The sequence below is a fragment of the Scyliorhinus canicula genome, chromosome 1 (genome assembly GCF_902713615.1).
Source record: "Scyliorhinus canicula chromosome 1, sScyCan1.1, whole genome shotgun sequence".
Classification (NCBI taxonomy): domain Eukaryota; kingdom Metazoa; phylum Chordata; class Chondrichthyes; order Carcharhiniformes; family Scyliorhinidae; genus Scyliorhinus; species Scyliorhinus canicula.
Genome location: NC_052146.1, coordinates 48,464,224 through 48,489,016, shown reverse-complemented (window position 1 = coordinate 48,489,016; position 24,793 = coordinate 48,464,224). Strand labels below are relative to the sequence as shown.

The 24,793-nt window shown below is 46.2% G+C and overlaps 2 protein-coding genes across 2 annotated transcripts in view; one reads left to right on the top strand and one right to left on the bottom strand.

The window, feature by feature from the left end:
- The first annotated feature begins 2,164 nt into the window (after positions 1-2,164).
- Positions 2,165-9,967, top strand: ficd (FIC domain protein adenylyltransferase). Its single transcript, XM_038790374.1, has 2 exons — positions 2,165-2,442; positions 7,751-9,967. The coding sequence occupies exons 1-2, from the start codon at positions 2,223-2,225 to the stop codon at positions 8,830-8,832; spliced, it is 1,302 nt and encodes a 433-aa protein (XP_038646302.1). The 5' UTR covers positions 2,165-2,222; the 3' UTR covers positions 8,833-9,967.
- A 2,182-nt stretch (positions 9,968-12,149) lies between these two features.
- sart3 (spliceosome associated factor 3, U4/U6 recycling protein) overlaps positions 12,150-24,793 on the bottom strand; it is a 55,267-nt gene continuing 42,623 nt past the window's right edge. The window contains exons 17-19 of the mRNA XM_038790361.1: positions 20,190-20,342; positions 19,197-19,384; positions 12,150-14,761 (exon numbers count right to left, since the gene is read on the bottom strand). Coding sequence (XP_038646289.1) covers positions 14,572-14,761; positions 19,197-19,384; positions 20,190-20,342 — 531 coding nt within the window. The 3' untranslated portion in view covers positions 12,150-14,571. The remainder of the gene's footprint in view (positions 14,762-19,196; positions 19,385-20,189; positions 20,343-24,793) is intronic.

Genomic DNA, 24,793 nt, shown 5'->3' with positions numbered 1-24,793 from the left:
CTGTGCTGACTGCCTCCCACACTGTCACTGCCAGTAGCTGTGCTGTCTGCCTCTCCCACACTGTCACTGCCAGTAGCTGTGCTCACTACCTCTCACACTGTCACTGCCAGTAGCTGTGCTCAGTGCCTCCCACACTGTCACTGCCAGTAGCTGTGCTGACTGCCCCTCACACTGTCACTGCCAGTAGCTGTGCTGACTGCCCCTCACACTGTCACTGCCAGTAGCTGTGCTCAGTGCCTCCCACACGGTCACTGCCAGTAGCTGTGCTCACTGCCTCTCACATACTGTCACTGCCAGTAGCTGTGCTCAGTGCCTCCCACACTGTCACTGCCGGTAGCTGTGCTCACTGCCTCTCTCACTGTCACTGCCAGTAGCTGTGCTGACTGCCCCTCACACTGTCACTGCCAGTAGCTGTGCTCAGTGCCTCCCACACACTGTCACTGCCAGTAGCTATGCTGACTGCCTCCCACACTGTCACTGCCAGTAGCTGTGCTGACTGCCTCCCACACTGTCACTGCCAGTAGCTGTGCTGACTGCCTCTCACACTGTCACTGCCAGTAGCTGTGCTCACTGCCTCCCACACTGTCACTGCCAGTAGCTGTGCTGACTGCCTCCCACACTGTCACTGCCAGTAGCTGTGCTCAGTGCCTCCCACACTGTCACTGCCGGTAGCTGTGCTCAGTGCCTCTCTCACTGTCACTGCCAGTAGCTGTGCTGACTGCCCCTCACACTGTCACTGCCAGTAGCTGTGCTGACTGCCCCTCACACTGTCACTGCCGGTAGCTGTGCTCAGTGCCTCCCACACACTGTCACTGCCAGTAGCTGTGCTCAGTGCCTCCCACACTGTCACTGCCAGTAGCTGTGCTGACTGCCTCCCACACTGTCACTGCCAGTAGCTGTGCTGACTGCCTCCCACACTGTCACTGCCAGTAGCTGTGCTCAGTGCCTCCCACACTGTCACTGCCGGTAGCTGTGCTCACTGCCTCTCTCTCACTGTCACTGCCAGTAGCTGTGCTGACTGCCTCCCACACTGTCACTGCCAGTAGCTGTGCTCAGTGCCTCTCTCACTGTCACTGCCAGTAGCTGTGCTGACTGCCTCCCACACACTGTCACTGCCAGTAGCTGTGCTCAGTGCCTCCCACACTGTCACTGCCAGTAGCTGTGCTCAGTGCCTCCCACACTGTCACTGCCAGTAGCTGTGCTCAGTGCCTCCCACACTGTCACTGCCAGTAGCTGTGCTGACTGCCCCCCCACACTGTCACTGCCAGTAGCTGTGCTGACTGCCTCCCACACTGTCACTGCCTCCCACACACTGTCACTGCCAGTAGCTATGCTGACTGCCTCCCACACTGTCACTGCCAGTAGCTGTGCTGACTGCCCTTCACACTGTCACTGCTAGTAGCTGTGCTCAGTGCCTCCCACACTGTCACTGCCAGTAGCTGTGCTCAGTGCCTCCCACACTGTCACTGCCGGTAGCTGTGCTCAGTGCCTCTCTCACTGTCACTGCCAGTAGCTGTGCTCAGTGCCTCCCACACTGTCACTGCCAGTAGCTGTGCTCAGTGCCTCCCACACTGTCACTGCCAGTAGCTGTGCTCAGTGCCTCCCACACGGTCACTGCCAGTAGCTGTGCTGACTGCCTCCCACACTGTCACTGCCAGTAGCTGTGCTCCGTGCCTCCCACACTGTCACTGCCAGTAGCTGTGCTGACTGCCTCCCACACTGTCACTGCCAGTAGCTGTGCTGACTGCCTCCCACACTGTCATTGCCAGTAGCTGTGCTGACTGCCTCCCACACTGTCATTGCCAGTAGCTGTGCTGACTGCCTCCCACACTGTCATTGCCAGTAGCTGTGCTCACTGCCTCCCACACTGTCATTGCCAGTAGCTGTGCTCACTGCCTCCCACACTGTCATTGCCAGTAGCTGTGCTGACTGCCTCTCTCACTGTCAGTGCCACAACTCTATTGTTGCTGTAACTCAGCGGCAGCTTGGGCATGCGCAGTAACCAACAACAAAACGTTGCACGGTTACGATTGGCTGAGTGCTGCCGACGTTGCTGTCCGCTATTGGCCAAATCAGTGAGTGGCGTTCGTATCGTGCAATGAACGGTTAGGAATTGTCGCCCCTGCCTGGAGCGGACCAATGAGCGCTCCGGAAGGGGGCGGGGGTCCGGGAGCCGGCGGCGGTGACTCGGAGCCGGCGGCGGCGGCCCTCCAGCGCTCGCGATGGGCTTGAGCGGTAGGCGGGTGGCGGCAGCTGTGCTGCTCGGCTCGCTGACCGCGGTCCTTCTGCCGCAGCTCAGGGGCGGCTTGTGGTCACTGCGATGCCGCCTCTTGGAGGTGGGCCTGGCCGAAGATCCCATCACCGGGCTCAGCCTGACCTACAGCGGAGTGGAGCTGAGCCAGCTGGAGGAGGCCTGGTCCCTCAGGCAGAGAGCGGGGTCAGGTAAGGGGAGAGGGCGGCTTGGGCAGCATTGTGGCAGGAGCGGCCCCTCTCGCACTGCTCCACCCCGGTTACCGGGCCCGGGGAACCTCGGCCTGGCCCTGTTTACTGGGATGGTGTAGCAGACCCCCACTAGGTCGCTGCCCCCCGGTCGCAGTCATACCCTCGGCATCAGTGACATCCTCGGCCTCTGCCTGTTTTGGGCGCCCAAGTGCTGAATTCCAGCAGCAACTTAAATAAAAGTGAAATACCGCGGACGGTGGAAATCTGAAAGACAAAATGCTGGATGAACTCAACAAGTCTGGCAGCGTCTGTGGAGAGAGAAGCGAGAGTCAACGTTTCCAGTCTGAAGAAGTCATATTGGACTCCAAACGCTTATTTTCTCCACTCAACAGATGCTGCCAGGCCTACTTGAAGCGTTTCCAGCATGTTTGTTCCCTCAGCAACTTGTTGCTTCCTCAAAGCCCTTTTACATCCACATTTAAAACATTACCTCTCGACACTGAGACAAAGGATGGCCCAAAGTTTGGTCAAAGAAGTCGGTTTGGAGGAGAGGCTTAAAGGAGTGTAAACAGGACGGAGAGGTTGAGGGATGGAATTTCAGAAGTTTGGGAGTTCAAGACCCAGCAGTCAGTGTTGGGCCGATGGAAGTTGAGGATGGACAGATCAGAATTGGAGGAATGCAGCATTACTCTTAATGGTCGAAGGAGGAGGTGAGAGAGTTGGAGAATGGCACGGGCACTGAAGGATTTGCACAATAGAAGGGGCATTGAGGGATAGGTAACTAGTGTAGGTCAGGTCAGTGAGTGCATGACGAATGGCACTTGGTGTAAGTTCAGATGCAGGTAGCAGAAGAAAAGCAAATTACTGCGGATGCTGGAATCTGAAACGAAAGGGAAAATGCTGGAAAATCTCAGCAAGTCTGGCAGCATCTGTAGCGAGAGAAAAGAGCTAACGTTTCGAGTCCGATGACTCTTTGTCAAAGTAGGTAGTAGAGTTCGGGTTGAGTGCAAGTTTAAGATGGAAGGCTGACCAGGCAGCCTTTGGATGAGTCGAATCCGAATTCGTTTTCTCTTTAAGAAGCTGTATGGTCAGCGGAAGTTTGGCCACCTTATGTTACTGGACAAAATAATTTAAAAGGCCCTGCACACTTAAACAAATTGCCCTCACACCAAATCCATGGATTATGCTTTTCGAGTTGGCAGGGCAGAAATGAATGGTGTTGCAGAGCTGTATTTATCCAGCTGAAAACTGTTCCATATGGCTGCAACCTGTCTAACCTTAGAAACATTTTATAGACGTGTCCCAAAGTCGTTTTTCATTTGGAATATATTGACTGATTGTGTTGATAATTTTCATTGTGTTGATTATCTGACAAGCTAGGCGACTGTAGCATATTGAACTTTTATAACTTTTTAAAAATGAGCGTGTGCTTTCTTTTGAATTTGCAGTTTATCCCTGTTACAGTTACTGTTAAAAGTTCAGAGCAGGAGATTGCTGTGGCACCCTCTGCATTCAGGGAACTGATAACTAGTTATTTTGAGAAGAGTGACAGAAAACTTGGAGAGCAATTTAAAAGCATAATTTCCCATTGGCCTGTGAGAATTTTGTGCCCTTTAAAATAAAGTAGCTGCAGCATCACATTCAACCTATTTACTGCCATGATTCAGTCAGATAAAATGGCCACTGCAATGGTGAGCCTGTTGCATCTATTTGCTGCCTAGTATCGTGCTGAATGCTGTCGGAACATGGTTCTTTGTTCCATGTGCTTGTCATGGCAGATACCTAAGAAATGGTTCTAAACTTCTTTGACAAATGGAAATACTGCAACATTTATCCAGTTTCTAACTGTGTCCAAGCTGCTGTAATTTGTCAGTTTTAATTGCCATTGCCTGGTTGGAAGATGCTCACCAATGCACCCACTATCTCCATAGGTATCACTTTCAACACTTTGGGATGTAGAATATCAGGTCACAAGGCATTATCAACCTTCAGTCTCCTTAATTTCTCCAAAGCAACTTTCTTGCTAATACTAATTTCATTCAATTCCTCATTCTCCCTAGCTCCTTGGATCTCTAACTCTGGGAGATGTCTTGTAACTTCTTCAGTGAAGACAGACACATAATCATTTAGCTTCTTTGTCATTTCTCTATTCCCCATCATAAATTCTTCTGACTGCCTGCAATGGACCCACAATGATCCTCGTCAAACATTTCCTGTTTATGTACAAAGAAGCTTTTAGTCTATGTTTTTTGCTGGTTTAGATTCAAATTTTATTCTGCATCCTTTGTCAGTTTGGTCCAACTTTGCTGCATTCTAAAATCCTCAGGTTTCCTACTACATCTGCCAACTTTATAGGCCCTTTTAATCTTGTACAAACTTAACTTCCTTTATTAACCACAAACGACTGACTTCTCTGGGGTTTTGTGCTTTGAAGGAATGTATGTATACTTGCTCTAAAATATGTATAATTCTTTAAGATAATCCATTGCCTATGTCTTTTCAACTTTTAAATGTATTTTTCCAATCCATCTCAGCCAATTTGCCCCTCATTTCCTTGTTCAATTTTAAAACCTAACTTCAGATTGAACTATCTCACTTTCAAACATAATGTAAAAATCTTTCATAATATGATCACTCGTTACAAAAGAATCTTCAAAAATAAGATTATTAATTAGCCCTTTTTCATGCATATTGCTAGATCTAAACTAACCTCTTCTCCGGTCAGTTCCTTGACATACTGGCTGAGAAATTCATTCTCGAAGAACTCCTCAAACTCGTCCTCCACAGCATTAATGCTAATTAGGTATACCCAGCCAATCTGGAAGTTAAAGTCACTCATGATTACTGTATTACCATGCCACATGCTTCTCTAATCTCATTAATACCATGTCCCACACTATCATTACTGATTGGTAGTCTCTAAACAACTCTACCAATGTTTGCTGTCCCTTAACTCCACTCAGATTACACATTTTATTGTTCTGATCTGAGATCCTCCCTTACAAATGGTCCTGATCCCATCACTTATTATCAGTGCAACACCTTTTTGCCTGTCCTTCCTAAATGGTGAATATCCTTGAATTTTCAATTCCCAGTCTTGGTCACCTTTTAGTCACATTTCCGTAATGGCAATTAGATCATACCCATTTAGAGATCATACCTATTTACCTCTATTTGTGTCTTTATATCATCTACCTTATTGTGAATGGTGTGTGCATTGAAATAGAGTGCCCCTAACTTTGTATTTTTCACATAATTCCACATTCTAAGCTTAGTCGATGTTCACCGCTGTTTTGCCTGCCTTCTAATTTCACTTCCCATTACCAGCTTTACTTCCTCCAGTTTGAACTATCCCTCAGATGGATTCAGAACTGGGTTGACCACAAGAGAGGGTAGCAGTGGAAGGGTGTTTTTCCAAATGGAGGTCCGTAACTAGTGGTGTTCCGCAGGGATCAGTACTGGTACTTCTGCTGTTTGTAATATATAATTATATATAAATGACTTGGAAGAAACGTAGCAGGTCTGATTAGTAAGTTTGCGGATGATACTAAGATTGCAGAAGTTGTGGATAGTGATGAAGATTGTCAGAATACAATAGGATATAGTTGGGCTGCAAAATTGGGCAGAGAAATGGCAGATGGAATTTAACCTGGACAAATGTGAGGTGATGCATTTTGGTAGATCAAATTCAGATGGGAAAAGCTCGAAAATTATGTTCCAATTATAAATGTTGGTTAGACCACATTTGGGATACTGTGTCCAATTCTGGTCATCACACTACTAGGACATGGAGGCTTTGGAGAGAGTACAGAAAAGGTTTACCAGAATGTTGCCTGTTATGGAGGGTATTAGCTATGAGGAGAAATTGAATAAACTGGGATTGTTCTTCCTAGAGAGACGGAGGCTGAGGGGCAACCTGATAGAAGTTTATAAAATTATTAGGGGTATAGATAGGGTGAACAGTTGGAGGCTTTTTCCCCAAGGCGGAATTGACAATTACAAGGGAGCACAAGTTCAAGGTGAGAGGGGACAGTTTCAGCGGAGATGTGCGGGGCGCAAGTTTCTTTACACCGAGGTTAGTGGTGACTTGGAATGCACTGCCAAGTGAGGTGGTTGAGGCAGATACGTTAGGGACCTTTAAGACTTATCTGTATTGAAGGATACAGGCGGTTGGTCTCGATACGACACGTGATCGGCGCAGGCTTTTCTGTGCTGTATTGTTCTTTGTACCCATCCCCCTGACAAGCTAGTTTAAACCGTCCTCAACAGCACTATCTAACCTTTCTGTGAAGATATTGGTCTTGGTCCTGTTAAGGTGTGACTTGTCCATCTTGTACAGGTCTCACCTGCTCTGGAACTGGTCTCAATGCCTCAAATTTGATACCCTCCTTCCGACACCAATTATCCGGCCACATATTCAGTAAATCAATAATCCTATTCCTATGCTCGCTAGGATTATTGTTCTTGAGATCCTTCTTTTTAATTTCCTTCCTAATTCCCCAAAGTCTCCTTCCAGGACCTCATACCTCTGTCGTTGGTACCAATGTTGACCACAACTGGCTGTTCACCCACCCCCAGAAGGATGTCCTGCAGCTACATCATGACATCTTTGACCGTGGTACGAGGAGGAAACACACCTTCCTAAAGTCACATTTGGCCACTGTTTAAAAATAAGGGGTCGCCCATGAGGAGAATTTTTTTCTCTGATGGTTATGAGTCTTTGGATCTCTTCCTCAAAAGACGGTGGAAACAAAGTCTTTGAATCTTTTTATGGTAGAGGTAGATAGATGCTTGATAAATGAGGGGTAAATGGTTAACGGGGGTAAGTGGGAATGTGGTGTTAATGTTACAATCAGATCAGCCATGATCTTATTGAATGGCAGAGCAGGCTGGAGGAGCCGAGTTGCCTACTCCTGCTCCCAGGGGCTGGTTTAGCACACTGGGTTAAATGGCTGGCTTTGAAAGCAGACCCAGGCAGGCCAGCAGCACGGTTCAATTCCCGTACCAGCCTCCCCGAACAGGCGCCGGAATGTGGCGACTAGGGGCTTTTCACAGTAACTTCATTGAAGCCTACTTGTGACAATAAGCAATTTTCATTTCCCAATTCATATGTTCATGAAAGTACACGTCTATGGGACTGCAGTAAGGTTTACAGTTGGCTGAGGATCTGATTGGAATGGGTTAACGTGTTCCAAGGTAGTAATTAAATTACAATATGTCCACATATCTTGCTCAGATATGAGCAAGTGAGTACATTACATGGTACATTTGGCAACGTCTAAATTAGAATCTCTTTTTTTAATTTCAGAAATCCAGTTAGAAGCTAAAGCTGCTCTGCACCAGGCTCTGGAGATGAAGCGTCTGGGGAAGCGAGAGAAGGCATACAGACTGTTCATGCATTCCCTAAACATGGACCCCACTAATGTGGATGCTTTGAATGAATTGGGTGTCTTCATGGAAGAGGAGAAGGATGTTATTCAGGCTGACCACTTGTATACAAAAGCCCTGACAATTTCTCCATGTGACGAGAAGGCACTGGTCAACCGTGACAGGACATTGCCATTGGTGGAAGAAATTGATCAAAAACAATTTAGTATTATTGACCGAAAAGTAAAAAAGTTGATGGCTATACCCAAAGGAAATGCAGCACTGCACCGTGTGATGGAAGAAAGTTATTACCATCATATTTATCACACTGTGGCTATTGAAGGGAATACACTGACCCTGTCTGAAATTAGGCACATCATAGAAACAAGATACGCTGTGCCTGGGAAAAGCCTGATAGAACAGAATGAAGTTATAGGAGTTGATGCAGCCATGAAGTATCTCAACAAGTCTTTAGTATCCAGAATTGGATCAGTTAATATTGATGATATTTTACAGATTCACAAAAGAGTTTTAGGATATGTTGACCCTGTAGAAGCTGGAAGATTTCGGACCAATCAAGTCTTTGTGGGTCACCACATCCCTCCCCATCCAAGGGATGTAGAGAGACAAATGCAGGAGCTGGTGGAGTGGTTAAATTCTGAAGAAGCCATGAGTCTACACCCTGTTGAGTTTGCTGCTCTTGCACATTATAAACTAGTCTACATCCATCCCTTTGTAGATGGGAACGGAAGGACAGCCCGATTACTTATGAATCTCATTCTGATGCAGGCAGGATTCCCACCTGTCACCATCCGCAAGGAGCAACGGGCTGAGTATTATAGTGCAATAGACTTGGCCAATGAAGGAGATGTGAGGCCATTTATTCGTTTTATTGGCAAGTGTACAGAAATGACACTTGACTTACTTTTGATTGCAACAGCCGACCACTCTGTTGATAAAGGTTTACCTGAAGCTAATCCAAACCATTCAGATTATACACAAACAATTCTAATTAAAAACTAACCTGTCTCTTTGTTCCATTCCCTTAGTTTTGGATTCCGGTTGAGTTGGTGTGAACATCTCCGGTCTAAACTTTAGTTAAATTCCTTCAGCTTGGAAACATGCCAGGGTCTTTACTGAAGGGAAGTTCATGTTAGACCTTGGCTTGGCTTTATCAGGAGATCCTGGACCAGTTGTGCATGTTTGTGTTTCTGCTTTTGGAATGCTAGTTACTTACCAGTTTGGATCTTCAGATTAAAGCTGCTAATCAAAAAACAGCAATGCGCCTAATTTGAAGTATTCCAGGTTTCAAGATGAATTATACAGGATATGATTTAGATTAGTCACATTCTGAACAGCTTTTAAGCTGTTCTGTGATTCAACTGTCTCCAGTTTAGAGTGTTAATTTTACAGTGCCAATCTTTTCACTGTCTAAATATGATTTATTTGAATATTGTGAACATGACAGAAAAGTAAAACGTCATACCCACAATTTGGAGGGAAGGCAAGAGGCTGAAACACTTGAGATGGGGGTGGGGGAGATAAATAAGAGCTACAGCAGCAGCTTGGAGCTCAGGTTTTTTTTTGTTGAGAAAATGAATTCATGTTAAATGCCTTGGGGCAGATTTTTTTTGTTTCGATGGCGTGTCGTTTTCAGCACGTCTGTAGCCTTGCATCAAGCTTTTCCAACCAGCATCGTACTTGCTAAAATTGTAGCGTGCAATGAAGCTGGGATGGGTGTTCCGATGAAGTAATCTCTCCCTTGTTTGTTCAAGTCAAACAGTACCAATTATAGATCGCAAAGCCAAAAGATTAGTACACATTGTTGAAGTCTATCCCGTGCTGGGATTCCTGGAGAGTTAGTTGAGGCAATTATGCTATTAAGGAACTGAAATCCACATTATTCCTTCAAATCTGCTCTGGCTACAGGAGAAACTATTCTTGTTTCACCGTTTCTAGTCATCTTTTAATTAAAAGCTTGCACTTGTAGAATCCAAATCAAAGGATCACAGAACAGACTTCATTGGACAATAACCCGATCGGCCAATGAAATGTTTGTGAATTGAAATTGCACTTTGTATAAATAGACCTTATTTAAACATGTTCATAGAATATATAGAGTATTTAAGATGTAAAAAATAAAGTATTTTGCCATCAATGATAGCCTTGAATTTTTGGGGGGTAAGCAGGTATGGAACTGGAGATCGGGGGTGGAAAACATTTGCCCTAAACATGTTTTTTTTTGGACAGTGACCTGTCAGAAAACAATCCAATTTCAACTTGTAAATGTGCTTTGAGAAATTTTGCCAGGAATAACCAATACATCGCTGAGATGAGAGGGGTACTGCTGGAGCCCAATCAACTATAACTGCAAACGAAAGTAGAAAATACTAGACAATCTCAGCAGGCCTAACAGCATCTGTGGAGAGAGAACAGATCTGACGTTGGGTCTGGATGACTGGCAAAATTAGAGAAAACTGGAAATAGATTTATACCGTTTGTGGGAAAGGGGGGGTGGTTAGCAGGATAAAGGGCCAGCAATAGGTGGAGATGGATAAAAAGACAAAGGGAATATAAAGTGATCATGGCTAAGGATGCTGATAGTGCCACGTTAAGGGATGAGTATGCGTTAATGGTAGAACAAAAGGTAAGTAGTACGTCAAAGGAGAACGGGGAACAGATAGCCCCAGTGGTGTGGGGTAGGGGAGACAATGATGTTTCTGCAGTTTGCAATGGGCTGCACTGGAACATTGCAGCAGGCTAAGGACAGACATGAGGACATGAGAGGAGGACAGTGAGTTGAAAGGGCAAGCGCCAGGCAGGTCTGGGCCCTGCTTGCAGACAAACCAAAGGTGTTCTGCAGTCATCCAGTCTACGCATGTGAATGCAATAGATCAGATTAAAAGAGGTGCACATGAAGTGTGGCTTCACCTGAAAAGGGTTTAGGCCCTAGGATGTGAACAGGGAGGAGGTAAAGGGGAAGATGTTGCACCTTCTGTGAGTGCACGGGAAGATACTGTGGGAAGAGGGAGAGGTGTTGGGGGTAATGAAACGATCCTGCAGAATATTGGCACAGGCAGTGAGGGAACGATGTGTTTGGTGGTGACATCATGCAGGAGCTGGCAGAGAATGATCCTTTGAATGTAGAGGCTGGTGGGGTGAAAAGTGAGGACAAGGGTTCCCTATCCTGGCCCTGGAGGGAGGGGAGGGGTGAGAGCAGAGGTGCAGGAGATGAGTTGGACACAGTTGACAGCCCTGTCAACCACAGTGGGTGGGAAACCAATATTAAGGGAGAATGAAGACATATCAGCAGCATCATTTTGGAAAAAGTGGCATCATTAGAACAGATGCGGCAGAGGCAAAGGAACTGGGAGAATGGAATGCAGCCCTTGCAGGATATGGGGTGTGAAGAGCTGTAATTGAGGTAGCTGTGGTAGTTGGCAACTTGAGATAGAAAGGTCAAGGAAGAGAAGGGTGTCGGAGGTGGACCATGTCAGATGATAGGTGGTTGGAAGCAAAATTGATCCATCTTCTGGACGTCTGCACGTCCTCCCCCTGTGTGCGTGGGTTTCCTCCGGGTGCTCCGGTTTCCTCCCAGTCCAAAGATGTGCGGGTTAGGTGGATTGGCCATGCTAAATTGCCCGTAGTGTCCTAAAAAAAAAAGTAAGGTTAAGAGGGGGGTTGTTGGTTACGGGTATAGGGTGGATGCGTGGGTTTGAGTAGGGTGATCATGGCTCGGCACAACATTGAGGGCCGAAGGGCCTGTTCTGTGCTGTACTGTTCTAGGTCCAGACAGGAAAATCGACAACAAAACAGTTTTCAACGTACCAATGAGGTGTGGGATGGGGCTGGAGTAGGACTGCTACAGGAAATATTCTACATACCCCATAAAGAAACAGGCAAAACTGAGATCCATATAGGGTACCCATAGCCACGTGTTTGGGTTGGAGGAAGTGAGACAAGTTAAAGGAGATGTTCAATGAGAGTGCAAGTTTAGGCAGACAGAGGAGTGGTGGTGGATGGGGATTATCTTGATCGCTGGAGAAGCACCCTACTGCTGCCTTGAGAAAGAATGAAGCAGAATTCCAGCCATAAGCTTGGTCACATGGCCTGCATGTACATTTGGCACCAATTCCCAGAGGAGAGCTCTCCATTTTCTAGCTACCAGCAAGCATAGCAGAAACTTGTAACAAAATGGCCAAATAGGCAGAGTACCTATTGGCCAGGATCTCACACCTGAATCTGGAGAGCTGCTCAGGAGTCCAAAGCAGTGCCCGCTCTGTATCGAGCTCCAAGTCTCTGGTTAACAGCATACAAAGAAGAAACATAACTCTCGAACAAAGAGTATAAAGATGATTTATTGAGGTGTGGTTTTGTCAATTGTGACAATGCAAATAAAGATGCAAACGCCCAAGTGTTAGATGCAGGGGCAAATGAGAGAAGTTTCAGATTTTGAAAACTTCCTTTTGAGGTTGAGACCCCATAGTCAGTTATTGACTTACAGCTGATTCCAAATGAAAAGACCACTGATACCACGTTAAAAACATGAGGCTGCCAGCATTCTAGAATAGCATCTCCATCAGGACGAAGTAAAATAAGAATTTTGTTGTTATTGCCCTTAATGGCAACCAACATGTGCAAGGTTAGATTTTCAGTTCTCAAAGACGAAGACAGTGCAAAGGAACTGGCTGAAGGCTGCACCTGATACGCACATTACCCTCTCCTCCTGTGAACCTGCTTTGAGTGAGATCATGAGGACCAAGCAGGCTCCCCTTTTGCATTTAAGGTAAGGGAATGTGATATGGGTTGTGAAGGTTGGCTAGTGGGTTGCAAGGAAAATTACTTGAAAAAATATTGATGTAGGTGCAAAGGGACTGTAACAAGTGGGAGTATGGAGTCAAGGTAGGAAGAAATTAGTTCAGAAGCAGAACCAACAGAACCAGCAATATATATATATATATATATATATATAAGGGTTCCTATTGTTGTGCAACTTGGACACTCACTGACAAGAGTATCTGGGGCAGAAAAAATTCTAGTCCTCAAGTCATCTGTCAAGGTGACTGTTAACATACCATAGGAGGCAAGTTCTGATGAAAGCTCACAGACCTGAAATGTTAATGCTCTTTCTGTCAACCAATGCTGCTTGCTTTCCAGTATTATCTGGTTTTATTTCAGATTTCTAGTAGATGCAGTATTTTTTAAGTAACACTTCTATAGTTCTGGCTGGTTCAAGTATCAAGATTACCGAATCTTCCACATTGAATTGACTTGGTTTCAATTTTACCCAATTCTCACCTGGAAGCCAAAGAAACCATTTTCTTCTTGCCTTCTCTCTCCCACCCACAACCTGACCATTTTGTTTTTTTGCCTTCTCTCCCTCCCACCCACACCCTGACCAGTCTAAAGAATATTTTATTAAAGGGTGTGGATTCTGTCGTCAGTATGGGTTGATCACAGCCCTTTTGGATAGACAGGGAAGGGAAACAGGACAAAGGGGTGTTCTTTGGGCTTAGAATGGAAGTTAATAAGGTGGCACAGTGGTTTAGCCCTGCTGCCTCACAGCGCCAAGGTCTCAGGTTCGATCCCGGATCTGGGTCACTGTCCGTGTGGAGTTTACATATTCTCCCCATGTTTGCGTGGGTTTCGCCCCCACAACCCAAAAGATGTGCAGGCTAGGTGGATTGGCCACGCTAAATTGCCCCTTAATTGGAAAAAAATGAATTGGGTACTCTAAATTTTAAAAAAAGAATGGAAGTTAATAATGCAGTCAAGAAAAGGGAGATCCATCACCTTTCAAGGCAGTCTCAAGTGCTTTTTAGCCAAATTAATACTTCTGAAGTGTTGTGAAATATTTGCACACAAAAGTCCCACAAACAGCAACATGATCATGACCAGTTTTAGTGATGTTGGTCCGCCACCAGGGAAACGCTTCTGCTCTTCAAAGTAGTGTAATTTAATCCTATACATCCTTGCAAAGGCAGAAGATGAAGCCTTGGTTTAACAGCACATCTGAACGACAGCTCGGCACTCTCAGTACTGCATCAAGAATTAACCAAGGTTTTACACAAATCTTTGGAGTGAAACGCCAGCCTGACAAAGCTAAGAGAGAGTTCTCATTTCTGGTACAGAATCAATAGTCTCACTAGCTCAGATAAAGTGAAAGGTTGGATTTTGCTAATCAATCTCAATTTCTACCTTGTTTTAAACAGCTGTAATTAAGCATACTGCTTTCACTTTGATGGAATTTTCTTATGGATTCACTGGTTAACGGTCACAAGCATGATCTTTAGCCAATGCTGCGTTACAATGCAAATATATAAAATATCACAGCATTATATCAAAAGGTGAAGTCAAAGTAACAATGAAATGGTCCCAGTGATCCTGCTATGCATACATGCAGTTCTTTTTGCCAAAAAATGCTAAACAATAGTAGCTTCCAGGGTACATGTTTAAAACTAACCAAGTAGCAGTTACAAAACACAATATTGTAAATGAAACAGACATACAAGCCATTCTCTGGAAATACAAGAGAGCAACTGCTTAAAAAACTTGACAGAGGAAAGCAACATGGAGCTTCCACATAGATATTTAACACTTGTCAAACCCTTTTTAAAAAATCATTATTTACATTTTAGTACTCATCATTTAGGCTCATCAGAATCCTTAACTGTGTGCCCCAGGATGCAAATTGTTTCTGTAAATGCAGTTCACTTTTTTTCTAGACTTCAGCAGTCAAGCAACATATGCTGCAATCATAAGTTATTTTTTCAACAGCATCTTTGCAAAGTCTGCATTGGTCATCTTTTTGGTCTCTTTAATTATAGAGGAATCACCTTTCGAGTTGCCATCCTGATCTCTCAATGTACCGTTTTCAGTATTTGCTTCAGATGCAGGCAAGCGCTGTAACGCACGAGGTACAAGGGCAAGTTGAGTTCGACCTTTGCCCCTCCTAGAAAAATATCAGCAGAAATGAGAGATCAACGTGCAGTCTCAAACTTGTTGACTATTCAGCAGGCTCTGGACACATTTTCATAGAATCCTTACAGTGCAGAAGGAGGCCATTTGGCCCATCGAGTCTGCACCGACCCTTTGAAATAGCCCTCTACCTAGGCCCAATCTCCCGTCCTATCCCCATAACCCCACCCAACCTTTGGACACGGGCAATTTATCATGGCCAATCCACCTATCCCACACATCTTTGGGCTGTGGGAGGAAACTAGAGCTCCTGAAGGAAACCCACGCAGACATGGAGAGAATGTACAAATTCCACACAATCACCCAAGGCTGGAATTGAACCCGGGTCCCTGGTGCTGTGAAGCAGCAGTACTAACCACTGTGCCACCGTGCTGCCCTATTTAGAGAATTCTTGATAATATTCACTTCTTTAAGATTTCTATGTCTATATCAAAACTCCCATTCAGCCACCCACGTGTTCTATGTTGGCTTCCACTTTAATGAATGTCTTTGTCTTCTTCTGTACACTCAATTTCCTGTCATTATATTTGACAATTATTTCATTCCAATCTCTCCACCACACCCCTCTCCCCAAATACAACATCAGACCATCATATATAATATCTGCTCTCCCCAACCCTTTTCTAGATTTGCAGCACAGTGGTTAGCACTGCTGCCTCACAGCCCGGATTCAATTTCCACCTTGGGTGACTATGTGTGGAGGTTGCACTTTCTCCCCGTGTCTGCATGTATCTCCCCCGGGTGCTCTGGTTTCCTCCCACAGTTCAAAAATGTGCAAGTTAGGTGGATTGGACGTGCTAAATTGCCCCTTAGGGTGACGTTATAGGGCCGGGGATTTGGTCGAAGCAGGGAGGTCTTTCAAAGGGTTAGTGCAGACTTGATGGACCAAATGGCCTCTTTGTGTACTGTAGTGATTCTATAATTGTTCACTAACATTGAGGATTTGGCCAGAACCTAGAGGACATGCCAAATGGTATTTTAAGGCGTTGCATGCCACCAAAATCTCCCCAGTTACAAATTCCACTGCATCCCTTGCCCAAACTCCTCTGCTGGTCAAGCTCATTCCTATCTGTTCCCTTAAACATGTAGCATGTTTGAAGCTTCTCATTTACACCCATCTATCATTCAAGATACTCAAACAGTGACATTTTCCATTACTGAAATATTCTCATTTATTTCCTCCTCAGCGATTTCAACCTGCATCTAAACTCATACTGCACCGTTACCACTTATGTCAATGGTCACTGTAGACTTAACTCAATCTCCCCCAACACCGACCTTGCCCACAAGAAACCTGGCTAAAGTAGTCCCTCCAAGGTTCCAATTTACCAACAAGATTAGTTCTCATTCTGCCTAAAAAACATGCCAATACCCATTTTCAACTCATCCCCATGACACAATAATCCACAGCTTTTTCCCTATGGACTCATTTTTCCAAGATGCAACATTGAATATCATAGAATCCCTACAGTGCATAAGGAGGCCATTCGGCCAATCGAGACTGCACCAACCCTTTTGTATGAGCTACCCATTGACACACCCCATCCACCCTGCCTTTTCCCTGTAACTCCATAGCCTAACCTGCAAATCAAGGGGCAATTTAGCGTGGCTAATCCACCTAACCCTACATCTTTGGATTGTGGAAGGAAACCGGAGCACCCGGAGGAAACACAGACACTGGGAGAACATACAAACACCATACAGAAATACAGTGACCCAAGGCAAGAATTGAGGTAGCGGTGTTAAGCAGTACCTGCTTAGTCATTTCCTCGTCATTTAAATAATATCCCAATATGCAATACTTTCCCACTCTGTATCCTATTCTTATATTCATATGTAGGAGAGAGACATCAAAATTCTTTCCAGTATGGAATGTTTGTCTAAACTGAAATAGATCAGTTTTACAAATAAATAATTGTTTCTATCCTGGATTCATTTATTGTCACGTGTACCGAGGTACAGTGAAAAGTAGTGCTCTGCATACAGTTCAGACAGATCATTCCATACATGAGGAAAAAAACAAAAGACATACATAAATACACAATGTAAATACATAACACAGGCATTGGGTGAAGCATACTGGAGAGTAGTACTACTCGGCAGAAAAGATGTGTGAAGAGATCAGGTCAGCCCAAAGAGGGTCATTTAGGAGTCTGGTAACAGAGGGGAAGGAGCTGTTTTTGAATCTGTTAGTGTGTGTTCTCAGACTTTTCTATTGCCTGCCCGAGGGAATAAGTCGGAAGAGTGAATAAGCAGAGTGGGACGGGTCTTTGATTATGCTGCCTGCTTTCCCAAGGCAGCAGGAAGTGTAGACAGTCAATGGATGGGAGGTGGGTTTGCGTGATGGACTGGGCTGTGTTCACTACTGTGTAGTTTCTTATGGTATTGGGCTGAGCAGTTGCCATACCAGGCTGTGATGCAGCCAGATAGGATGCTTTCTATGGTGCATCTGTACAAATTGGTAAGAGTCAATGTGGACATGCCGAATTTCCTGAGGAAGTACAGGCACTCTTGTGCTTTCTCGGTGGTAGCGTCGATGTGGGTGGACTAGCACAGATTGCTGATGAGTGCACACCTAGGAATTTGAAGCTGTCAATCATCTCCACCTCGGCACCACTGATGCAGACAAGGGTGTGTACGGTACTTTGCTTCCTGAAGTCAATGACCAGCTCATTAGTTTTGCTGACATTGAAGGAGAGATCGTTGTCGTTAGGCAACTCCACTAGGTTCTCTATCTCCCTCCTGTATTGACTCATCGTTGTTCGCGATCTGACCCACTACGGTCGTGTAGTTGTAGTTGGAGCCACGTTTTGCCACAGTCGTGTGTGTATAGGGAGTACTGTAGGGGACTAAGTATGCAGCCTTGCAGGGCCCCGATATTGAGAACTATAGTGGAGGACGTGTTGTTGTTTATCCTTACTGTTTGTGGTCTATGAAATGAAATGAAAATGAAAATTGCTTATTGTCACAAGTAAACTTCAAATGAAGTTACTGTGAAAAGCCCCTAGTCGCCACATTCCGGCGCCTGTTTGGGGAGGCTGGTACGGGAATTGAACCGTGCTGCTGGCCTGCCTTGGTTATGCCTATGGGTAAGGGAGTGGAAGATCCAGTTGCAGAGGGAGGAGACAAGTCCTAGGATTTGGAGCTTTGATATGAGCTTGGCTGGGATTATGGTGTTGAAGGCAGAGCTGTAGTCAATGAACAGAAGTCTGACTGACATACGAGTTCTTAAATATGGACCAGTCTACTGACTCCAAAGCATCACGTAGGAGCTCTTCTGCTGCCTCGGACCAGCACTGCACAAGCTTCTTAACCGGATTCTCCCGCTTAAATTTCTGCTTGTATGCCGGGAGAAGGAGCACCGTCTTATGTTCTGATTTTCAGAAGTGTGGTCGGGAGATGGATCGGTAAGCATCCTGGATTTTTGTGTAGCAGTGGTTGAGTGTTGGAGCCCCTGGTGGGACAGAAGATGTGTTGGTGGAATTTTGGCAGTACACTCTAGGTTAGCCCGGTTGAAGTCCCCAGCCACGATGCACAAGGTCTCCGGGTGTTCTGTTTCATTGTTATTTATAGTGCTGTACAATTCATCCAGCGCCTTCTTCACTTCCGCTTGGGGTGGGACGTAGATCACTGTGATAATGGCTGAAGTGAACTCCCATGGAAGGTAGTACGGGCGGCATTTCACGGTCAGGTATTCCAGGTCCAGGGACCAGTAGGTCGTCAGGGTCTCCACGTCCGAGCACCAGGAGGAGTTGATGAGGAGGCAAACCCCTCCACCCTTCGCTTTGCCTAATGGTGCCGTGCGGTGTTTTGAGAAGCTTTTAGGTTGTAAGGCACAGTCCGGTGAGGCAGGGATGAGCCACGTCTCCATGAAACAGAGCACACAGCAATCTCTTACTTCCCTCTGAGAGACAAGTCAAGCGTTAATTCGTCCAGCTTGATTTCGACCGCTGGGATGTTTGCCTGGAGTATGCTGGGGAGAGGAGTCTTTTGAATAGAAAGACTGTTGTAATATTCTTTAGAAAGACTCAACTTGAAAATTTACTTTGAAAAGAGAGAGAGATATAATTAGAAAGAGAAAAAAATGTGCTACTGCCTAATCATTTGCATTGCTGGGTTTGACTCATGCACCTGGTCCCCAGTTACAAATAATTAGACATTTGTCCCAACTGACTGTCACCACCACAAAACACAGACTAAATGTAATTATCTACATATGAAACATGGGCCTGCATTAAAAACTAACAGGAAAATTTAACATTTATAAAATATATGTTCTTCATTCAGGAGTGATTATTGTTGGGAGATGAATTTCTGGAATCTGCTTCAGATAGACAAGGTACTCTCTGGTGCCGAATCTGAACCGAATCATCCACTATATCTGTTTTAATAGTTTGATCAGCACTTACGCTCCATACACCTGCCGAGAGAGCAAAGAGCCAGATGACCGGCTGGCTTCGACCTTGCTGGTCTGTTTCCTCTGTGGAGGATTACTGATGGCGACACTGATTGGGTGATCTTTGACCACCATTCCGTCCATCTTAAGAACAGCCTGGGAGGCCTGGGCTTCATTCTCATATTCAGCATATGCCAAACCCTGAAATGATAAGTCATTTAAATGTTATACCGACTTCAAAATTTAAAATTGAGGGAATAACATTCACATGTAACAATTGTTAATATGTCGGGCAGACACACATCAATGATGCTGGGTTGAAACATTCGAATTCAGAGAATACAAAGATAAAAATGAAAGAAAACGGTCTTCACAACTCATCTACATGGACTCAAATGACACAAAGCTAAATAGCTTAAGGGAGTTTTCATTTCCTGGTTTGGGTTGGCAGGGCAGAACATGAAGGTGGCAGAGCTCAAATTTGTGAACTTCAAATTTAGCATGCAAGCCTATTGAACAGCTGGTTTGGGCAAATATTTTAATATATATCGTTATGTTGCATTTACTTTTCTAATTGACTTGGTGATTCTCTAGCACTGTGGTCAAGTGTTCACCTCATGTTCCATCAGATGGATACTACCCTTCCCACTAAGAATTTCAGTATTGGTTGTGCATAAAGAGTGAAGGGACAGGCTGTCTTGTATATTCAGAGTGACCAAAGCTCAGAGACTTTAATCTAAAGCAGAACAAGTAGTTTTCAGTCAACATGAAAGTTCACAGGAAAGCCAACACAAGCCAACTTGGCCAGTGGAACATTGACTATTGGTAAGGAAATGTGATTTAATGTTTACAAATTCCCAGGCTTATGGACACACCGTGACTTGAACGTAATCAATTTTCCAGAGAGAGGAAGTTACTCTAAATTTATTCAGGGTCTGAAATGTTCTTGCTTCACGGATGAGTGACCAACATCAGCTTTTTAAATTGGCTACTATACAAGATCTACCTTTGGTTTTCCAGAGCGATTAGTGACAAGGCGGATCTCCTTTAAGGTTCCATGCTCTTTGCAGATCTCCTCCAGTGCCTCTTTAGTGCAGGAGAAAGGCAAACCTGATATAAAAACCTTATGTTTCTCTAAGCTGGTGCTGTACCTAAACACCTGGAGAAAAAGCACAAAACATTAAGAAAAAAATGGATTTCTTTCAAGCTCTGCTCAATGTAGTGAATCTTGTAAACTCCCAATCCCGCACTGCTGCCTTCCACAGTCTGGGAAAGATTTGCATCATAGTGGAAACCAGAAAATTAGATTATAAAGAGATGTGACAAAGGAAGTGGGGAAATGCAAATGCACTGGGATCACAGAAGTATATGGAGGTAACTATTTAGCAAATCATGTCTGCACTGGCTGAAATTTACATAGCCCGTCTTATCCTACTTTCAAACTACTGGTGCATAACCATGAGGTTATGGAACTTTTCACGACCACCGGATATCTCAAAGTGCTTTACAGTCAATTAAGCACTTTTGTGTTGTAATCACTGTTGTAATGTAGGAAATGCAACAGCCAATTTATGCACAGCAAACTCCCACCAACAGCGATATAATAACGACCAGATAATCTGTTTATGTTATGTTGATTGAAATGAAAATCGCTTATCGTCACGTGTAGGCTTCAATGAAGTTACTGTGAAAAGCCCCTAGTCGCCACATTCCGGCACCTGTCCGGGGAGGCTGGTACGGGAATTGAACTGTGCTGCTGGCCTGCTTGGTCTGCTTTAAAAGCCAGCGATTTAGCCGAGTGTGCTAAACCAGCCCCAATAATTGATACATGCTGGGCGGGGAACTGCGAATATCTCCCCTGCTCTTCACTGGAGGAGCTGACCTCCACCTCAACAAGACCAGCAAGGCAAAGGCTAAAACATCTGTCCTGCACCCGTCTGCAGCTCCGGCCGGTCCAACACCCCAATATGGCATCTCGGGGACCGGGCTCTCTATCTACGTGCAAGACCCCCAAAACACCATCCTCCAAAACCTTTCCAGTTTGGACAGGACCAAAGCCAATGAACATGGTTTGCAGCCCCTCCCACATCGCTCACAGACATCCTCCACCCCTTCGAACAGCCGGCTCATCTTGATTTTGTGAGGTGCGCCCTGCACTCTACCTTCAGCTGTATCAGCTCCAACCTCGTGCACAAAGTCAAGGCATTTAACCTCCGCAGCACCTCACACCACAATCCCTCCTCCAGCGCCACCCCCAGCTCTTCCTCCCACTTCACCTTAACGACACCCCATCTTCCTCCAAAATCCTCCCATAACTCACCGAGACGACCCCATTCTTCCCTTCTCCAACACCCCCACTGACAGCACCACCTCAAACAACGAGAAGGCTGGCGCTATTGGGAAGATTGGAAAGACCTTCCTCACAAAGTCCCGCAGCTGCATATACCTAAAACGTTTCCCCTGCGCCAGCCCAAACCTCTCGTCCAACTCTTCCAAACTCACAAATTGCCCTCCCAGGAACAGATCCTTAATTTCCTTAATCCCCCTCTCTTCCCATCCTCAAAACCTCGTATCCATCCTCCCCTGCCCGAACCCATGATTCCCCCCAATTGACATCCCCCCTGACCCGGCCCCCAGCTTAAAGTGCTGTCAAAACCGCCTCCATATCTTCAACGTGGCCACCACCACCGGACTCGCCAAGTACTTCCCTGGGCCATCGGGAACGGCATCTTTGCCAGTTTCCGCAACCCCGACCCCCTGCAATAGCCCGCTTCCATCATTACCCATAGAGCCCGCCCCCCCTACATTTGCCACCCAATAATAATACAGATTTGGGAGGCCTAACCCCTCCATCCCACCCATCCCTCCCCCACCTGCCACCCCCTCTGCAGTATCACCCTCCTAATCCTGGCCACCTCCCCCCACCACCTCCCCAAACAAATAAAATCAACCTGTCCACCCCCTTGAAAAAAACTTAAGCAAAAAGACCAGCAGACATTGAAATAAAAACATTCATATTAACTGCCTGCACCCGATCTGCCAACGACAGAGGGAGATAGTCCCACCTCAGCAAAGCGGCCTTCACCCTCCCCACCAAGCTAGTGAAATTAAACTTCAAAGTCCTGCCCAATCTCGGGACACCTGCACCCCATAACACCGAAAATGAGACGCCGCCGGGTGGCGGCTATGAAGGAGTAAGCCGCACATTTGGTGGCTCACACTCGGGTCACACTTTTGGACCTTTCCCCCCCCGATTTTCTACCGGACTTGAATTGAAAAATTGATGACAGAGGCAATTGTGTACTGAATTCCCACATCGGTGCATGGAGAGGAGGAGTAGAAGTGCTCACAAAGGCAGAAACAGAAAGACAGAGAAGGCTTGGCTGAAGCTGCAGGGAAGAAAGCATGGTGGAGGATCAGACCTCTGGCTCGGCGACGCAGCGGTCAACGGAGCAGCTGATGCAAGTTATTCACGAAGGCTTCGCCAAGCAGAAACGGGACTGCTTGGACCCGATAAAAGAGTCAATTGAGCAGATGGAGCTTAGATTGGATGCCCAAGATCGGGCGATCCAGAAAGTAGAGAAGGCACTGGCTAACCAGGAGGAACATCAAACCACGGTGGAGTTGGAGGTGGGGATGTTGAGACCAGCAGAAAAAGCTCCTGGAGAAGGTGGAGGACTGAGGTCCCGTCGGCAGAACTGGATAATCATTGGGCTCCCGGAGGGGTCCGAAGGAGCGGACGCTGGGGCATACATCGCGGACATGTTTGAGAAGCTGCTGGGGTATGGGGCATTCTCCCAACCCTTGGAGATGGACAGAACACACAGAGCACTCGCGAGGAAGCCACGAATGGGAGACCCCCGAGGGCAATGGTGGTGAGATTCCATAGGTACTTGGATAAGGAGCGCATCCTACAGTGATGCGCTCCTTATCCAAGCGCATCCTACAGTGGGCCCAGCAGACATGGCGGTGCAAATGGGAAAACAGTATCCTGCGGATCTACCAAGACCTGAGTGCGGAGGTGGCCAGGAGACGAGCAGGCTTTAACCAGATCAGGTCGACCCTTTTTAAGAAAAAGGTGAAGTTCGGACTGTTATATCCGGCCCGTCTCTGGGTCATGTTCGAGGAACGGAACTTTTATTTTGAGTTGCCAGAGGACGCGCTGGACTTCGCGAAAAGGAAAGGGCTGGTGGTGGACTGGGAACTTTTGAACTTTGCTGCAACGTTCAAGTTTTTAAAAAAAAGTTTCTCGTTTTTCGTTTTGTGGATGCTGTCTGTAATGCCTTCTGTACTGATTGGGGGCCAGTTGCAGAGATGAATAAGTTAAGGTTTACATTTTCACTGTTGGGGATGGAGGTGTGTTTGTTTAGATTTTGAATCTCTTACTTGATCTTTGTTAGCGTGCTTTTTTTTCTTCCTGTTTTTTCTGTCGGGCAATTGTGTTGGGATTGTTTGTCATTGGAATATGTATGTATGAGCGGGAGGGAGGGGGAAGGGAACAATAGGTGGGAGACTTTTCGGCGCCAGGGGTGGGGCCACCAAGCTAGCTGGGCGGGCTAGCTCATGGCAGTGTAGTGCGGGGTGTGTATATGTTAGGTTAAGTAAAGGGGTTGGATTACATTGTGTTGTTACTGGGGGGGGGGGGGGAATGTTCTGCTGACGAGGGAGGGACTAAGGGACAGAGAGGAGGTTGGGGACGGGGGCTGCCTGGGGGTGGGCCGTTGGAGGCGCAGTGCACGGGCTGAAGGCTGGCCCAAAAAAGGGGATGGCTGATCGGCAAAGGGGGGTGGGAGGAATGAGCCCCCCAACTAGACTGATCTCTTGGAATGTTCGAGGGTTAAATGGGCCGGTCAAGAGGGCACGAATGTTCGCGCATCTGAGGGGACTGAAGGCAGGCGTGGTAATGTTGCAGGAGACGCACCTTAGAGTAACTAACCAGATTAGATTGAGGAAAGGCTGGGTCAGTCAGGTCTTTCACTCGGGACGAGATTCAAAGACTAGAGGGGTCGCGATCCTGATCAATAAGTGGGTGGTGTTTGAGGCGGGTAGAATTGTTTCAGATGTAGGAGGTCAGTACATTATGGTCAGTGGGAAACTGGAGAGGGTGCAGGTGGTATTAGTAAATGAGTATGCACCAAATTGGGATGATGTGGAGTTCATAAAGAGGATGCTGGGGAAGATACCGGACCTGGACTCGCACAGATTGGTCATGGGAGGGGACTTTAACAGAGTTATTGACCCTGGCCTAGACCGGTCAAGTTCAAAAACAGGGAGGGTGCCAGCAATGGCAAAGGAACTAAAAAGGGTTCATGGAGCAGATGGGGGGAGTGGACCCATGGAGATTTGGGCAGCCAAGGGTGAAGGAGTTCTCCTTCTACTCACGCGTGCATAAAGTGTACTCCTGGATTGATTTCTTTATTCTGAACAGGGCTTTACTGACGGGGGTGGTGGACACGGGGTACTCGGCGATCACAATCTCAGACCATGATCCACACTGAGTTGACCTGCAGGTTAGTAAAGACAGTAACCAGCACCCGCTCTGGAGGTTAGATGTGGGGCTTTTAGCTGATGAAGGGGTGTGCGAGCGGCTGAGGAAATGTATTCAGAACG

Bases quoted from the DNA above. Each gene is read 5' to 3' on its own strand.
- ficd (XM_038790374.1), top strand. From the start codon at position 2,223: ATGGGCTTGAGCGGTAGGCGGGTGGCGGCAGCTGTGCTGCTCGGCTCG. The intron at 2,443-7,750 runs GTAAGGGGAGAG...TTTTAATTTCAG, and splicing joins CAGGCAGAGAGCGGGGTCAG to AAATCCAGTTAGAAGCTAAA.